At 35.5% G+C, this 18,856-nt stretch overlaps 1 protein-coding gene across 3 annotated transcripts in view; it reads left to right on the top strand.

Annotated features, from left to right (window-relative positions):
- Positions 1 to 18,450, top strand: part of LOC128018492 (ras-specific guanine nucleotide-releasing factor RalGPS1) — an 81,057-nt gene extending 62,607 nt beyond the window's left edge. For all 3 annotated transcript variants that reach the window (XM_052604032.1, XM_052604034.1, XM_052604033.1), the window contains 12 exons: positions 3,734 to 3,871; positions 4,054 to 4,147; positions 10,611 to 10,678; positions 12,936 to 13,062; positions 13,851 to 14,005; positions 14,298 to 14,346; positions 14,461 to 14,541; positions 14,754 to 14,859; positions 16,254 to 16,346; positions 16,667 to 16,772; positions 17,308 to 17,399; positions 17,489 to 18,450. In XM_052604032.1, coding sequence (XP_052459992.1) covers positions 3,734 to 3,871; positions 4,054 to 4,147; positions 10,611 to 10,678; positions 12,936 to 13,062; positions 13,851 to 14,005; positions 14,298 to 14,346; positions 14,461 to 14,541; positions 14,754 to 14,859; positions 16,254 to 16,346; positions 16,667 to 16,772; positions 17,308 to 17,399; positions 17,489 to 17,518 — 1,139 coding nt within the window. In that variant the 3' untranslated portion in view covers positions 17,519 to 18,450. The remainder of the gene's footprint in view (positions 1 to 3,733; positions 3,872 to 4,053; positions 4,148 to 10,610; positions 10,679 to 12,935; positions 13,063 to 13,850; positions 14,006 to 14,297; positions 14,347 to 14,460; positions 14,542 to 14,753; positions 14,860 to 16,253; positions 16,347 to 16,666; positions 16,773 to 17,307; positions 17,400 to 17,488) is intronic.
- Positions 18,451 to 18,856: the final 406 nt, after the last annotated feature.

Here is an 18,856-nt window from a genome sequence, read left to right on the forward strand (position 1 = left end):
CACTGTTATTTTAGTATTGTTTATAACTGGGCATCCAGCCTTATCAGTGTCCTAAATGCTTTCGATATTTATAGACCAAAATCTCTGGCTGTCCCATTTGGGGAATCACTGTGGTTAGCTCGCATGTCATCATATTTACTTATTATTAGTAATAAGTCAGAGGTGAAGCATATCAATCACTGATCTTCTGAGACATGTCAGCATTTTTGTTGAGGTATTTTTAGTTTAGCATTTCCACAGCCATTGTGATTCACATCCTCCTTCTCTGTGAGAGTCACACCATATCCTTAAATTCTTTGCTTGAAAGATTCAATTGAATATTATATTTCAAGCAGCATAAACCTTGAAGTCTGTAAATGTCTTTGGCTGTAATGGTCTCTGGTTTTAGGAGCCTTAGCGCTGCGCCAGACATGAAGAACACACTCCAGCCACACTCCCTGTTCTATTCATGGACATCAGGATCAGACGGCGGCTCCTGAATTATGTGTGTGTTCAAATATCACCTGCTCACTTTCAGGTCCTCCTGATAGGCATCATTAGGGGAGCAAGTGACATTGGTAACTCTTAACAGATCACTTGGCCTCTTTTTCTCACAATACCCCTATTTTCAATCATTTTTGATAATCTGAGAGGTGGACAGTGCTAACATTAATGCTTAACAGCAAAGAATAACCAGCAAGCCATATGCCTCTTTCCACACATACTGTACGTCAATGAGTGACAGCACATTGTGTATGTATTAAACGTTCTCTCTAAATTTGATTGAGTCCTGAAGTTACTTCAGATATAGAATGAGATTGTCAATCTCTTTTATTGCTGAACAGTGCGTGAACCATTTTTAGCACTCCATATTTGACTGATTTTGTATTTGACTTGACTGTATTCTGCTGCTATGTGAACAGTTTTCTTAGACCTTTATTTTATTTTATTTTTTTTATGAACCTTGCATTGGAAACCAGCTACTGTTACACTTATTTCCACTTGTGTTAATCAGGTTAATGAACTGCGACTGTTCCTCCCGAACTTTGTTATAAAACAGCATCAAGTAATTTTGCTCAATCGCTTGCTAAAGCCACAAAAAATAACAATAAATATAATATTTTGTCCTGGCTGACTGAATCAAGTTTGTGAAAATCACTTCTCCCTCAAAATATTTAATCTGCTTAATTTTGAGCACATTGTTTTCAGAAAAACTTTGGACTTCACATATTTAACATTTAAATTATTTCTTGCCATTATCTTATAGATGATAAGATAATTTTTTTTCTCTACACTCTTCGCATATATAAAATCATAATAGAAGTTGACCAATAGATGGCAGCTGAAGTAGTTGTCATGCACTTTTATTACCAGCTTGGTTTCGCTGGTGTAACTGAATCCAGTGAAAGGTCTCTGGAGGTCAATGAGCTACTTCACTCTTCACAGGAAGCATGTCAGGGTCAATCTCAGCTGTACAGCTGACCTCTGACAAACTCCCACCCACACACACACACTAGACTATTTCTGTGACTTTAATGACCTTTTCAGTGTCTGGTATAACTCCAGATCCTATATTGGTGCAGCAGATAAATTATTATTATTATTATTTTATTTTTTTTTTCAGTTTTGTATCTTTTCACTTTATGAGGGCAGCTGCAAAGTCACAAATAATTTTGGTGACTTACATTTGTTACATGTCAAATCAAAAGAATAGTTGTGTGAAAAAGCAAAATCAGCGTAACTCACCCATCAAGAAGAAATAAAGCAACCTTGGCATCCGATTCCATGCCTTCCCACTCCCTGAGTTCTCTCCACCGCTGGAAATCTACAGATTTACACGGCTCCCACCTATGGCCTGATCATAATCCTTCTTTTTAATATTCTATTCATCCAAAATGTTCCTTTTTTTTCCATCTGCAATCTCTCGCGATCTATAGTAGATCTTCTAAAATTCGTCCATTCTGTGCACCCACTGAGCACTCTCTTCTCATTACTTGACACGCCCCTTCCTGCTGATTGGCTGCGAGGTTGTTTCTGGACTCTGTCATTCACTGGTCAAAAGCGTTTTTCAAAAATCGCTTAGTGCACCTTTAAGCCATAGATAGTGTTTAGGTTTGGTGTGAGCAAGCAAATACATCCCACAGCCTGTGTAAATCTAATCTTAGCTCTTCAGTTTTTGACTAATTGCCCTCATTAACAGACTCATAACCTCCACCTGCTGATTAGCAAGCTGCTTTGTAGATCCTGTAGTGGAAACAGAACTCTAACAAGCAAGCTAGAGCATCACGGCAATCGCTCCTGGCCATCGTTTTCAGTCCAGACACTGCGTGCCATTTAGTTTTGTCTCTGTCACCTGACAATTGCCAGTGTGCTTGTGAATCCTGGAGAGAGTTCTCTCTGAACTATCTGTGTAAATGTTGTAAAAGTGGAGTGAGGGTCCACTAAAGTTTCACAACAGATCAGGGCCCAGATGTGTAATAGGCCTACACTATGCCTCAAAGTACTGTACACATCTGTTTGAAAGTGCTAAATAAGTTTTTTGGAGAATAGATTGTGGACTTAAATTTTTGACTTTTTACCTTCTATGGAACACTAATGGCATTATTTTGAAGAATAACTGATTTGCTCCCATTCAAAAGTTTGGGGTCGGTAAGATTTAAAAAAATAAATAAATAAAATAAAATCCAAGAAGATTACTAAGGCTGAATTTATTTGATCAAAAACACAATAAAACATTGTAAAATTTTAAAATAAATGTAGCCATGGGATGACAAATCAGAATTTTCCTTTATCATAAATCCTATCATCAGTCACATGAACATAGTGTATGCGGCCATTATACAAAAGTGTCACAAATCTGGAATAAAATGCCATTTTTACAGCATTAACTGAGGGTACTATTGATTTCGTTTGAGCACCCCCATAGAACCAGGCCTGGATATAATGATTAACCGTGAGCCGGTTAAAAAAATGTATTCAAATATTTGATGATTCAAATCAGTTGAGATGCCAAACAAATCGAGTAGAAGTTTATATGAATGTATCTCTGAAGGGAACTGACTATCTTTAGAAAAGTTTACATGGTATTTTCTTTTCATCTTGCATTTCATCAATGCATTTGTATACAGTGGTAACCAGCGAAACAATGTATCGTTGCTGTTCATAAGCACCACCTGCTGTCAGAGAGTGAATCTGCATCTCATTCAGCTCGTCTGCTGTTTCGTTCAGATATGTTTTATGTAGTATAGTTTCACAAGACTTTAGTCAGATCATTCTGTTTTTGCTTCAGACTTCGAAATTCTACAGTCTAATTTAGATTAAAAACTACTCATGCTGCATGTGTGCTACATCTTTGTTTGGATCACGATTAGAATTCAGTGGTTGCCTCTAATTTTATATTAAAAGAGCACAGACAAAGCCTTAGTTTGTTCATATTCAAAGACTTCCTTTATTTGTAACTTGGGGTTTGTTTTCAAATTTCAATTTAGTTTTGTTATATTTACATTTTACAAAGAAACATGCAGCGATAGCCTAATAAAAAGGGACCTTTTCATTTACTGTATGTCTTCAGTCTAATTTTATTTAAAAAAAATTGTGAGAAAATCGAATTGTGAATCAAATCAAATCGAATCGTGAGTTGATCGCTACATCCCTACTGAAAAGTATTCAAATCTTTTTTCACTTTTTGTGTTAATGAAATGATCTCCCACTCTACCTGTGTCTATAAACATGTTTTCTTCTCTGTTTACATTAGGTATTTACCTGTTTGATATGACCTACATTGACTCCGCCTACCCTGCTTCTGATAGCATCATCGAGACAGAGCAAAGAACCAATCAGATGAACAATCTACTGCGCATCATCTCTGATCTACAGGTGTCCTGTAACTATGGTAAATTGCTTCCAAAAACATATTCATTTTCATTTTCTTTCTTTTTTTCATATTGTGTAATGTTCAGATCTCATTAAAGGGAAAAAAGGAAATCTAAATAGAAACAAGAGAAACAGTAAAACTGCACGCAGTGTACAGATGCGAGAATTTATATTGTATCTCCGCATTCCTTCACCCCACAGATCATTTGGTCATGTTACCACACGTGCAGAAGTATTTGATGTCAGTGCGCTACATCGAGGAGCTCCAAAAGTTTGTGGAGGATGACAATTACACGTAAGTTCCCCAAACACGTTTTAATGCTCAGTAGCCTTTATTTAGCTGAACTGATTGTTTTGGATGATTTTAGCTTTGCTTTCTGCACTGCAATTTATTGCATTTAATAAATGTCTATGCCAGCTTTCACTTTAAACTTTAAACCACATCTTTAAGACTGAGACCTTGTTTTAACACTTCATTTTGCACAGCTGCCTTTGGTATTTATTAAAACTTGTGCTCTCTGTGGACTTTATGTCTTCTTGGTTTGGCTGCATGGCCCACAGGCCAACCAAACACCTAATTTACCGGCCACAGCTGTACCAGCTTGGCATGACTTTATGCTACAATATAATCTCTATTTCCTTTACTTCAGGCTTCATAAACATGTGAAGCCCATAATATATTTTCCTAATACAGTATTGTATAATATGGTTTTCTGAAAAACTGGGTCAGACATGTGGTAAGGTATGACAAATTAATGTTGTAAATTATATTTCGAAAACTGAATTTTAAAAGTATAATTTTTGAATACTTTGATGTTACATGCTACGCATGTTATGTATTATGCATACATGTGGCTGGCTGTCTGCCTCTAAAAAGACACGCATAGCACTGATGTTTTCATCATCGTTAAATGAGTTTTCCCCGTTTCCTCGAGTTTTTTTCACTCCTGCTGTGTGGTCCTGTCTGTCTGTCTGCAACATCAGGAATTGCCAAACTCTGGTTGCCCATATTTCCACTTTCTCCATGTGGATATGTTAAAGTTAGTTTTCAGTTAGGTGTTGACTGCTGGCTTTCAACTTCAGCACACCACTTGAAGGCCATATACAGTCAAAACAAAAATTATAATAAAACACTAGATATAATTTTGTGATATTTTTTTACTAGTGGGTGCAGGACACTATACACTGTAGTTAATTTATATAAGTGAGGATAAAACAAACTGTGACATATTATACCCAAAAATTCTTCATACAGTAGACTACCAGTAAAACTGATAAAAATTTGGGACCAAAAATTATTCAGACACTTTGACCTGACCATGTTTTGCTGACATTATCAAGATGAATTTGTTCTGACACAGTTTAACTATTTAACATTTTATTACCATTTATCCATAATTAATTCATATTTATTATTAGGTGTTTTTTTTTTAACTTTTCTAAAATGTAAAATTAAAATATAAATAAAAAAAATAAATTTAAACTGCTATTTTGGCAAATGTTGGTTTCCAATTACTGACAAATTTTCCATAAATTAGGTTTACTGTATATATGCATATTATACAATAACTTGTACGATATGTATAGTTAATGGTTAAGCTTTCCAGGTGTCACAAGTGAAAATAATTGTTTTATGCTTTTTATATCAAATTATAATATTATCAAAGTATGATTTGAATAGCTGGATACAGTCGAGAAGGTCATGACGTCTGAAATGGAACAGTCCAAAATTTTAAGGGGGAATACAGATATCTTAGCTCCTTTTTATCCCTTTTACATTGGTTTTATGTTAGATCATTTTTTTACATAACTAATAGGTCGTTAAGATTGAATCTATGCCTTTGATTATTTTTATTACATTTTTTTTTTGGTCACAGGAATTACAGAAGAGTACTACATGTGTGAAAAGTGCAATATATTTTATTCTAATCTAATTTATGTAGACAGTAGAAAGATAGAAAAAAAAGTAGATACTGTGATATAGATCAAGATCTTGAGTTGTTCCACTTTTGGAAAGTTTGATTATTTTGCCTTGGTGTAATTTTCCTCACTGAATCGTTTCTGTATCTCCATTCTGATTGGCAAAGGTAATGAGTTAAAGCTGTTGGTCTGGTTAAGCTTTCAAACACGTCTCCATGTGAGAAAATAAAGAACGGCACCTTTTTGGCACAGTGACATAATTCACGTCTTTTCCATGCTTCGTTAAAAAATGACTTGCCTGGCTTTACTTCAGCATCAGGTGAAACTTCTCAAGTGAAACTAGGCCATGCATAGTTAAATGTTTACACAGTGTCTGTACCATAAAAAAACATAATCATAATCATTGTATATCAAGGGGAAGCCATCCGGTCATGGTGTAAATGAAGATTTTTGAAATTATTTTTGATTCTTGAACTTCGTTTGTTTTAGAATAGTGTGTGGTTAAAAGATCACAAAAATAAAACTATTGTACAAAAGACATCTCAACAGCTCAACTAAGTAACTATTTATGAAAGTGTATTCATTGTACCATATTATTAAGTGCTTATATTTAGACATTCAGACATTCTGACTGGGTTCCATGTGAAATTGTCTCAGGCACTTTCTTACAACACCATCGGATACATAGCTTCCAGAGGAGGAAGGGTTTGGTGAAATGGATGGGACTGCAGTATAATAGTTGTGTTTGGGGGAATGACATCATTGTCTGACAGTCTGTGGAGTTGGAAAACCTCTGCAATCCGGGGTCACAGTAGTCTTAAAATTGTTAGCCCATGCTTACAGCAAGCACAGTAAAATCTACAGGGTTTAAAATCCTGGTATTAAGGACTCTTAGAGTAAAGAGTTAAAGTTCTGATGTTGAATTTTAAGGGATTAACACTAAACAGCCCCCTCTGACTGATCTATATACGGAGGGTTGTGAGTGTTATTAGTTACATCCAGGACATTTACACGCTGTGTGCTCCAAACCAGTTGAGAGATTTCTCAAAGTAATAAGCACAACATTTTTCAATACTGATTATAATAACAAATATTTTAAATATATACATTTTTAAAAAATAATTCCTGGAAATTTTGAAACCAGGGATAAATTACATATATTTATATACGTATGTATAAGAAAAGAAAACATGTATTTTAAATTGTAAGATTATTTCACAATATATATTTTATATATATATATTAGGGGTGTAACGATACGCGTATTCGTATTGAACCGTTCGGTACGACGCTTTCGGTTCGGTACGCGGTACGCATTATGTATACCGAACGGTTCGTTGGAGTAATTAATTATATTTGAAAAAAAAAAAAAAAGAGAGAGAAAGAAATATAATGATATGCGTTCAACAAGGTAGCCCAAGAACCCAAACAACGTAACAGGCAACGCCCCTGACACTCCCGAAGAAGAAAAAAACACCATCTTATATGTTTATGTTAGGCTACTCAGCAGGCGCTCGCTCACTCAGTACACGCTGAAGGCTCGTTGCAAAATAGCCAATGCGTTTAACAGACTAGAAATGAGAAGATCCTCCAATAACCAACAGGTCTGGTGTTTGGGTGCACTTTGGATTCCCTTTAAGCTATAATGGTGATGGCAAGAGAGTGGTGGATAAATAAACAACGGTATGTCGCATCTGCAACATGACAGGGTACACCAGCGGGCAGACATGGGGACTTGTGACTTGGTGACTTGGACTCGAGTCGACTCGAGTCGCTATTTTTAGGACTTGAGACTTGACTCGGACTTGGAAGTTAAAGACTCGGGACTTGACTTGACTTGAGACACGATGACTTGAATGACTTGAGTGTTAATCACATCATGTTTTCAGTTTGAATATAAAATATATAAATTATTTTTTTAAATAAAGTTGATTACTCAGCTGGAGCGCAGGCTGAGAATAGCGTTGTGACTGGATCAGGACACTATCATCAGTCATGCCCTCTCTACCTTACACACACCACGCCCACTTAAATCAGATATCACATCACATCAACATGTTAGCCTGAGAGGTACCGAGGGTCATCGCTTTTGTCTTCAATAGAAAACTTCAAAAAACGCGTGGAAAACGCTAGTCGCGCCGCTTTCTCCTTGTTTCCAAAGCACTCGGACAGAAGTGCTCCTGGGGCGTCTGTCGTTGCTAAGCATCCGTGACACGCTCTCTCTCATTGAAGACGCGGAAATTTCAGCAAAGGATAAATGGATTTGCAGCACTAAAAATCGCTCGCAGTAGCTCTGCTACTAAATTCGTTTCAAAATGGCAATCCATATACAGCTATGAACAGCTGTTCCTTCATCTTAGCTGAGCTTTCAACGTTGATACGGGAAAGGATGAAGCTGATTGGTTAGTTATTGTCACATGACCTGCAGTGCGCTTTCGGCATTCTGAAAAGTTTAGATGTTTTTAACTCGATGCGGTGCGACGCGCGCGCGTTGCTTCCATTATGAGCGTGCATTGCGCGCCTACATTGGAAATAACGAACTTGCGCGCGTACTATATACTATATACTGTACTATATACAGTACAGAAAATAAATATGACGTATTTTAAGTTGTTTCATACTTTTTTGTTATGTACAGTACAGACCAAAAGTTTGGACACACCTTCTCATTCAAAGAGTTTTCTTTATTTTCATGAATATGAAAATTGTAGAGTCACACTGAAGGCATCAAGGGCTATTTGAGCAAGAAGGAGAGTGATGGGGTGCTGCGCCAGATGACCTGGCCTCCACAGTCACCGGACCTGAACCCAATCGAGATGGTTTAGGGGTGAGCTGGACCGCATACAGAAGGCAAAAGGGCCAACAAGTGCTAAGCATCTCTCGGAGAACTCTTTCAAGACTGTTGGAAGACCATTTCAGGTGACTACCTCTTGAAGCTCATCAAGAGAATGCGAAGAGTGTGCAAAGCAGTAATCAAAGCAAAAGGTGGCTACTTTGAAGAACCTACAATATGACATATTTTCAGTTGTTTCACACTTTTTTGTTATGTATATAATTCCACATATAATTCCACATGTGTTAATTCATAGTTTTGATGCCTTCAGTGTGAATCTACAATTTTCATAGTCATGAAAATAAAGAAAACTCTTTGAATGAGAAGGTGTGTCCAAACTTTTGGTCTGTACTGTACATAACAAAAAAAGTATGAAACAACTGAAAATACGTCATATTTATATTCTATACTCTGAGAGAGAGAAAGAGAGAGGAGAAAAGTAACAGTTTAATGTTGTATGTAAACTGTGTTTGAGAGAGAGAGAGAGAGAGAGAGAGAGAGAGAGAGAGAGAGGTGTTCAGAGAGGAGTCTGTTGGATGTTTAGCTGTTATTTGTTTTATGGACTCAATGTTGAAAATGTAAAACATTTCAAACACTGTTGGCAGAAGTGAAAAATAAACAAATTTTAGGAAGTTACAATTTTGTTTGATTCCATGATGTATTTTACTGAACATGAGTATTTACAATGCAAATCCAAATTATTTTAATTTACTGACAGTTACTTATATCTTGTCTTTTAACTTTATTAAGATCAGATTCTGCAGGTAAAATAACAATATTAAGGTGACTTGACTTGGACTTGACTTGACATAGCTTGTGACTTGACTTGACTTGACTTGCCCAAGAAAAAAATACTTGGGACTTACTTGAGACTTGAAGGTTAGCCTTGAGACTTACTTGAGACTTGCACATGTGTGACTTGGTCCCATCTCTGCCAGCGGGATTACAAAAAAAAAAAAAAAAAAAAAACAGCGGGAATATCTGGGATATATGCGTCAGTACTATCTGGGAAAAGACGAAAAAAAAGGAGAAACATGCACGCAGCAAACTATCCCTGCAGCATTTAGAAACTATAGCTTACAGGGAATCCAACCCAAACACCAGACCTGTTGGTTATTTTAGGATCTTATATTTCTGGTCTGTTAAATGCATTAGACATTTTGCAACGAGCCTTCAGCGCGTGCTGAGTGAGCGAGCGCCTTAGGGCCGTTCACATATCGTGCCTAAAAACGCATGGAAAACGCTAAGCGCGTCTTTCTCCTGAGGCGTCTGTCTTTGCTAAGCAACAATGACGTGCTCTCTCCATGAGACGCGGAAATTTCAGCGAAGGATAAATGGATTTGCAGCTCTAAAAATCGCTTGCAGTAGCTCTGCTACTGAATTTATTTCAAAATTGCAATCCATATACAACTATGATCAGCTGATCCTTCATCTTGGCTGAACTCTCAACGTTGTTACGGGAAAGGATGAAGCTGATTGGTTGGTTCTTGTCACATGACCCGCGGTGCGCTTGCGGCATTCTGAAAAGTTGAGATGTTTTTACATTTTGCTGTATCTAAAACGTATCGAACCGAACCGAACCGAACCGTGACATCAGTGTATCGTATCGAACCGAACCGTGAATTTTGTGAACCGTTACACCCCTAATATATATATATATATATATATATATATATATATATATATATATATATATAAATAAATTTGTGCACAGACACACATTACCCAGTTTCAGAAAGTTTCAGGGAATGTTATGTAGTGAAGCTCAGCGCAAAATGGAAAATAAAAGCCTTAACTAGCCAACTTTTACCACACAATGTTATTTAAAGTTATTGTTTTTAAACTTTGCTCCAAAAACTATACTCTTTCTGTAAAAAAATATCAGTATTATCTTTTCCCATAAGATAGTTGAATAATTGATTTTTTTAAGTTTAAACCACATGGTCAAAAATATGATGAATCAATATGATATTTCCTTGATTTTAACCCTGTCACAACTCCCCAGACTATCATTGAAGATTGAACCTGGGAACAGCTCACCTCGTCTGGTATCTTCCAAAGAAGACCTTGGAGGTAAAGTCTCTATCCCTTCATCATTTTGATTTACTCTTCTCAAAAACTCCTCCTGAAAAGTGGTTAACTCTGTTTTTTTAAACAAATTATTGTTATGATTACCAGTTAAAAATTGGAGGATCTTTAGTAATTTGGCTAAAGTACCTCAGCTGTATCTGACTGGGGAGGCGCTGCTATTCTGCATGTATGACTGCAGTTTGTCTGCTTAGAGGGATTCCACAGATGTAAAAGCTGGAGGGCCAATGAAAGAGTGGGACTCATGTAACCTAGCATTTTCAGGGTGCTGTTGATCAGCCCCTCATATACTTTTTTGAACAGGCCAACTTTTATTTTATTCAATGAGAATAGTCTAGCAACTAGTCTTCTCAGTCTGGCAGATAAAAACCACCTGCCATCAGTGAGTGGCTCTGGTGGAACCATCTTTCTGGATCATTGTAGATAACTTTCAGAAAGAACTTTGCAGGTTTAAGTTAACTATTGACTTAAAATGCATTAGCATTTTTTAATTTTTCTCATTTTCATGAAAACATAGAAGTTTGTAGCCATAGTTCTTTCAAAGTGTACATAAACATCCAAAATATAAAAAATAAAAAATAAAGTTGTGTGTTAAAACACATGTGGATTGAGTAAAATATATCTGTGCCTTGAAAAGACACATTTTTACTAATACAAAAAAAAGTTATTACTATATTACATAATTCATTTGTAAATTAGTTTTTTTTTTGTGGTAATGACAAATTTTACTCATGGATGAATGCTGGAGCAGTATAGAGTAGAACGAGGTTTTAAAAGTGTGTTTGGCTCTTGTACCTCAAGACAAGCATCTTAAGTTAATGGAGAGTTTGGATGAGATCATGGTGTATGTCAGTTCTTCTTATGAAAGGCAGAGCAATTAGGATGTTTCCTATGTCTGACTATCAGATGGTTGAGTGGGAAATTGAACTGCATTGAGCATTTTATGGTTGTAACAGCTGTGGCAGAAATGGACGAACTCGTGGAGACATCTTGTATTTGCAATATTTTATTTTACTTTAATTTATTTTATTGTTTTATTTTATTATTCCAACATTATACATTGTGTGTATTAAAACCATGTGAAAAAGAATACACTATAGCATCAGGTAATTATTTATAATTACATTCATGCATTTTTGATTACATATCTTAGCTAATTTAAGTAATGCAAAATGTAGAATCCGCTGCTAAATTATCTTAAAATAGCCCCTGACGCCGTCCCAATAAAATCAATGAATTTCACTCACTTAGATTACATTTGATCTGATTATGCAGATCACTTCACTGTATTTCACGTTCATTTGAATACTCAACTAATGAAAAATTGATAAAATATTAAACTATAATGTTTTCATACAGTAGTTCCATATCGAGATTTATTTCAGTTTCATATCAATCATATCAAAGCATCTTGATCAATCTGTTTAATTTAGATTTTCTGTTAGTTAACATTGCAATGCTTTGCTGATAACTGTGTAAATATCCTTTGTTACATTTCATAAGCCATTTGGGCTGATATTGTCCATTTACACTCTTTAGGAGAGGTCTCTGCTGGGCACTAAACTATATGTTTTCCTGGCACAGATATCTAGTGTTTGAAAGGCCTCTAATGTTGCAATCTTTACTGGCATCACTTAGAGCTAGTCGCTTCCGATTGTTAGTTGGGGGGAGGGGGGTCTGTTTTCATTTGGGTAAGGGCTCTTCTTACCCATTAGGAGACCTGTTAACCTACTATAAAAGAAAGTAGGGAATGTCGTGATTAACATACTCTTAATAATCAACAAAAGCCATTTCCAGCATTGCCACACATCCCCCTCTGGTTTGATTTTACTGTGGAAAAGGCCTGTAAACATGACTGCAGGGAACATTTTCATTGGCGGTCCACTTATTTTTTGCTACTTTAGAGTGGTATTCTTGTTTACCAGGCTGGTAATACTGTGGACGGGTTGGGAAACTGAGCAGTCCTGTTTCATACACTGCCTGAGCTTTTTCCTTCTGAGAGCCAGATCTTTGCTCATTATCCACATGCGGCTTTAATAGGTGCAAGCAAGCATTTTATGGTTGTTTGTGTTGAGCAGTACAGACATGGGCTTTACAAATTCAGCTTCAGTCTACATATAACTGTTGCAATAAGCAGAAGATCTAAAATGATTACATAGACACAGTATGTGAGTTTGTGTATTGCATTAACATATCTCATAAGTGTTTTTAGAAGTAAATGTGTGTATATGTGTGTGTACAGGACCCTCAGAAGAGTCTGTCTCAGTGCGGTATAACCGACGACCAACCTGTCCTGATACATCAGTGGTTGCCCACCTTCCAACACCACCTCCTGCCCGACACAGGAAGAGCCACAGTCTGGGGAATAAGTAAGAATCACACTACATCATGAGAAAAGTTCGCCAATCACAGCACATACTGTATAACCGCTGTGAAAAAAAAGTACTTTTAGCATTAAGACTTAGTACAGAAAAAGTATACGTAATGTAAAATATGGGTACAACTGAACGGAGGGTAAATTGTATGTTAATAATAATGAAATATAAATTGAGATCAAATGCAATTTAATGCAGCTGAACAGCAGTGTGCTTTATTGACACACTTAAGTATGGCATCTTTATATAAAATCTCATAATTTTTCACTTATCTTTGAAACAAAAGAATGAAACTCATAAAGGTTTAAAAACAACAGTCAATGACTTTGCCATTTAAATATATAGTTAATCACACAGTTGTAATAATGATGTTGCAGTTTAGTGCTTTGAAAATATATTAACCTTAAATGTAAATTCAAATGTGCTTTAGTGCACTAGTCAACACTCAAATAAGTACTTTAAAGAATGGCAAGCATAATGCTTTTAAAGCATAAGGATTTAAAATGTACTTTAAGGTAAAACTTTAATTTGATATTATTATAAAGTGCACTTTGTCTGTTAAGAAACAGTCATGAAAGTGTACTTTCTTTAGGTACACTTAAGTGGCCTTTTATTTAATTAATATTATATAATCTGCAAGTATAAATATACGTTCAACATCTGAAGTACACTGCAAGTGAATGTTCAATACAACTACAGTAAGTGCACTTCTTTTTACAAGGGAATACATCATCTTATCGGACTGGCTGTTTTTGTGTTTCCGCTTTGTCATCTTTTCTTAGTATGATGTGCCAGTATGGTGTGGTGGAGAGTAAAAGTGCAACATTCCCTGCAAAAGAAAAGGCTCGACACCTACTGGACGACAGCTTCTTAGAGTCGCACAGTCCTGTCAGAAACCACACACATGATTCAGTATTTACCAACGGCGTCTCACTTGGTACTGCAGTTTATTCCTATTGTACATAGTACACACTCTCATATCTCAGTCTCTGGCCCTGGTATTCTCTTACCAGCATAAAATATGACTTGAATTGTGTTTGTATTTATGATTTTTAACCACTAGATGACAGTAGTGTTCAAGCTTTTGTTATTGCCTTTTACAAACTCCACATAGACTTGTCATCTTCACCATTTAATATTTCTGCCGCCACCTTTCCTTCATTTATTTTGAGAGACCGAAAGTGATTTTGTTTCGTCTTGACCTTCATATTTTCTCTGTCCATCTGCAGGCAGTAGAGAGAGCTCTTTTAGTGATGAATTATCAAGTACCGTTGAGAGGTAAGGCAAATTCGACATCATTATTATAAATTAGAATAGAAAAAGAATATAATAGAATAACTGCATTTAGTAGATACATACTGAAAACTAATGAAAAACTCATTTCACTTTCAGAGGCCGTATGTACGCGACACTTGGTCCAAACTGGCGAGTCCCAATCTGTAACTCTCCCAGAAGTAGAAGTTATATTTATAGGTAGGAATATAGCTGTTACCTCTGTGTCCATAAAACACATACATGAAGTTAATGTTGTTGTCTTTTTTAAACAGGTATTTTTTTGTGTACAATTATATTAATTTTCCTATATCTTATATCTTACCATAGATATCCTCATCACAAACTTGAGCTGTTCTGCTTTGGGACGTTGATTTCTGTAGGAAATAACGATTGCTTTACTTTCTTATCAGCACGCCAGGGGCCGTTTCCAGCTATGAATACAGTTCTCTGAGCAGTATATCCATTGAAGGGCCCCTGCGAAGAAAGACACTGATGAAGGAGGGTAAAAAACCCACTGTAAGTGCGCAGTCAAATTTACCTTATTGTCAGTTTAAACATGACATTTATTGTAGATTTATCTAGATTATGCTTTTACCTACTACTAATGTGAGTTTTAGAGATTTTAACCTTATCAAACATGCAAGCATAATATACAGTGACAGCTTACTTAGGTGAAAGGTCTTGGCCAAATGACCTTTATAATTATATTAAATGTTTTCCAACCATGACTTACCTTACTAAACATATGAAGAAATAGTTAAACAAATGTGGGCATTGAGTCAGAAACAAGAGACAAGTTTAATTGCAGTCTTTGATTACAATACATCTCTGATTCACCCTGCCTTGGAAATTCCAAGTAAGGGTTTTGTTGTCGTTCTTATTTCTTTTTTGTTGTTTCTTTAGTCCATGGCAAGAATCTCACAGAATACCATCCGACAACTAAGCACTTTAAACACAGTGTTGCACAATATTCTTAGGTTGACTGTCATGCCATTTGTCTCTTTTTTTTTTTTTTTTTTTTTTTTTATGTCCCAGAAAACTGGACACTAATGGGTTAAATGTTAAGGATTGGTGATTATGACAGTCCTAAAAGTTCAGATGAACTGAGGGGAAAAGGCTGTGTTTTACGTCAACAAGCCAAGACACAAGTACTTGCAAAGTACACAACTTGATATTTTGATTCAGTAAGGGTGAACTAAAGAGTTTTACATTGTTAGAAAAGATTTCTATTTCAAATAAATGCTGATCTTCAAAAAATGTTAGAATGATTTCTGAAGGATCATGTGACACTGAAGATTGGAGAAATGCCTTCTGAAAATTACATTTTAAAATATATTCAAAATAAACAGTAACAAATGTAACTGTTATTATAAAAATGACCACTTTTAAACAATTAAAATCATATCAACTTTCTGGATCAGGTGACTCTGACTAATTTTAATTGTAAAAGATGTTCTTCTTAGTTTTATTATTATTATTATTATTATTATTATTAGTTATTTATTAATAACTAAATAGCCTTATCCATTTGGTCTGTGAATTTGAGTTCCTGTCTGTTCTGTTTGAGTTTGTTGGGTGTTGCTAATGTTAGTTATCAATTTTGTGTCTTACAAGCTGTTATATCCATTATAAATTGCAGAATCCATGCCTTTAGTGTAAATGTTTTAACTAATTGTGTAATCATGGCAAAGAATGCATGTCTGAAACCATTTGTACTACTTCCTGTCTTGGCCAGGTCTTCATTGTTGGAGGTCTGAATGTCAATGTGACTGCCCTGGTTGTTTGTAAATTAATAAAGAAATAAAGATGGGTATACAGTCCATAAAATAGTCATGCATGTTTGAGTTCTTACAGAAGAGCCTTTAGTCCTTCTCTTAAGGTTATCTGCACTTTTATTTTCTTCACATCAGCTCTCATCCTGGAAGCGCTACTGGATTGTCCTGTCTGGCTCCATTCTCATCTATTTTGGTTCTAAAGCACTAAGAGCAAATGAGCGAAGACATGTAAGTGATGAATTATTCTCTCAATTCGACGTGAAAACAAAGAGCTTTTCTTATGAAGCTATTATTCAGAATTAAAATACAAATAAAATACTTAAAATAATAATTAAAAAATCTAAAGCGTAGCCTAGTATTATGCTAATCAAAACAATTTCATTATTTTAACCACATTAAATTCATTTGAGGAGGGACTATGGGAAGTCATTATTTTACTTACACACTTCAGCTTCAAAAACATGTTAAGAGAAATTCCGGCACTCTTTTAAATTCAAACTAAAATTAAGTGAACTTAACTCCTTGTAATTGTGGCTTTTTGTCTGAAGTATAAATCCAGGCCATGTAAAAAGATCACGCTCACAGGTTGGATGGTGGTTCTGCCAGACAATCTTGAACATCCAAACATTTTCCAGCTTACTGATCCTGAAAGAGGTACTGTTTCTGACGTCTGTCTACAACTCATGCATGAACATATAATGCATGTTCACAAATATAACCTTTCATGCGCTGTTAAATTAGCTACAAAACAATATTTATGGCTATTACCCCCATGTCTCTCCGTAGCCGTAAAAGCTTTGTTCATCTTCGGAACAACATTTAAGATATTTTGGATGAAACCGGGAGGCTTGAGACTGTCCCATAGACTGCCAAGTAAATAACAGCGTCAAGGTTAAATAAAGTCGTTATTTTTGTTTTCTTTGTATACAAGAAGTATTCTCGTCGCTTCATAATGTTACGGTTGAACCACTGATGGCAGATGGACTATTCTGACGATGTCTTTCATACTTTTCTGGACCTTGACAGTGTATTTTACTTGGCATGCTATGGGACAGTCACAAGCAGCCTGGTTTTCATCCAAAATGTCTTAAATTGTATTCAGAAGACTTTACGGGCGAACGAAGACTTTGTCCAACAGCTTCATTTGAATAAACCCATACAGGTTCAATTGTTTTCATCTGTGGTGCAGGTAATGTTTACAAGTTCCAGACTGGATCACGTTTCTCTGCGATTATCTGGCACCGACATTTAGCCGAGGCGTGCAGGAGTACAAGACCACAGGTAAGCATATCCTGAAACACAAATTCTCACATTAACAATTACATGTAATTAACAGGAATATGAAGGAATGTCACATTTGTTTCCTGCAGATACCAGCAAACCTCATGTCCTTTGAATAGCTGTTTTTTTGGAAATGGAATACAAATGAATGGAGAAAGACAATGCAGAAGAGTTTATCCGAGGGGGGCGGCGTGTTTGACCTAACATAGCTGGAAATGTGGCAGCCGTGTCTTTTGAAAACGTCTGAAGTTCATTCAGAGATTGTAGACACAGCTGTACTGAGAGCATGGTCTTGTTTTTTGAGATTACTGGTAACACTTTACAATAATGTTCAGTTTGTTAATGTGAGTTAAAGGGATAGTTCACTCAGAAATAAAACACTCCCCCTCAGGCCATCCAAGATGTACAGTAGATCAGTTCGTTTCTTCATCAGAACAGATTTGGAGAAATGTATCATTACATTACTTGTTCATCAGTGGATCCTCTGTAATTTATGTGTGTCACTTCTGGCCAAAATACCAGTCCATAATCCATAATAACACTTCCTTCCATGAAAAAGTCCTTCCCATGTTTATAACATTTTTTGCTTGTAAACAATGCTTGATCTGAGTGTATTTCTCTTCTAATTCAGATTTATTAACTGGATAAAAGCAGTATCAGATAGAGGACTCATATTTTAGCTGGCAGCAAGTTTGAAGTTGGTTTGAAGTAAATGATGAATTTGTTTATTAATGCATTACTACAGCTTTTATAACATTTAGTAAGTTATTGTTTCTTTATAAATATACTACTGTTAATCCTATTCATATTTGTTAATAATACATTAATGTTAATTTATAGAATGCTATATAACTGATGTTAACAATCTGAAGCCTTGTTGTTGGTTTTACCTGACAAACCTTAAGGTACACGTGAAATATGTTGTAAATGACATGTATAAAATAATATTGTCCAATAGATGTCTTCATGTGATTAAGTGCCAAAATTATGACTTTTGTTTTATTAAATCTTCTAGAAGTGCATTCAGTTAATGTTAGATGTTAAGAGTGCAAAAGCGAAAATGTTTTTATATATATATATATATATATATATATATATATATATATATATATATATATATATATATATATATATATAATTGCACTGTAGAAACATCAAAGTCGTCTCATTCTCTTATGTGTAAAATAAAGATAAGAAATTACGAGCAAATTACCTGGTGAAACTAATGCTCATAAAACTGTGAACAATTAATTTTTAACATTAAAGCATATAAAGGGAAATTTGTTACATAAAGGGAACTGCACATAATCACAATAATGGCATTTAAATGGCAAATGTGGATCATTAAACATGTAATATCACACGGGTATCAGGAAATAAGTGCCAATATTAATGTGTAGTTCAAATCCAATTTATGTAGTGTATTTACTTGTGGACAAAATATGAGTGATGTCTGA

This window comes from Carassius gibelio, chromosome A8 (assembly GCF_023724105.1).
Source record: "Carassius gibelio isolate Cgi1373 ecotype wild population from Czech Republic chromosome A8, carGib1.2-hapl.c, whole genome shotgun sequence".
Lineage (NCBI taxonomy): Eukaryota > Metazoa > Chordata > Actinopteri > Cypriniformes > Cyprinidae > Carassius > Carassius gibelio.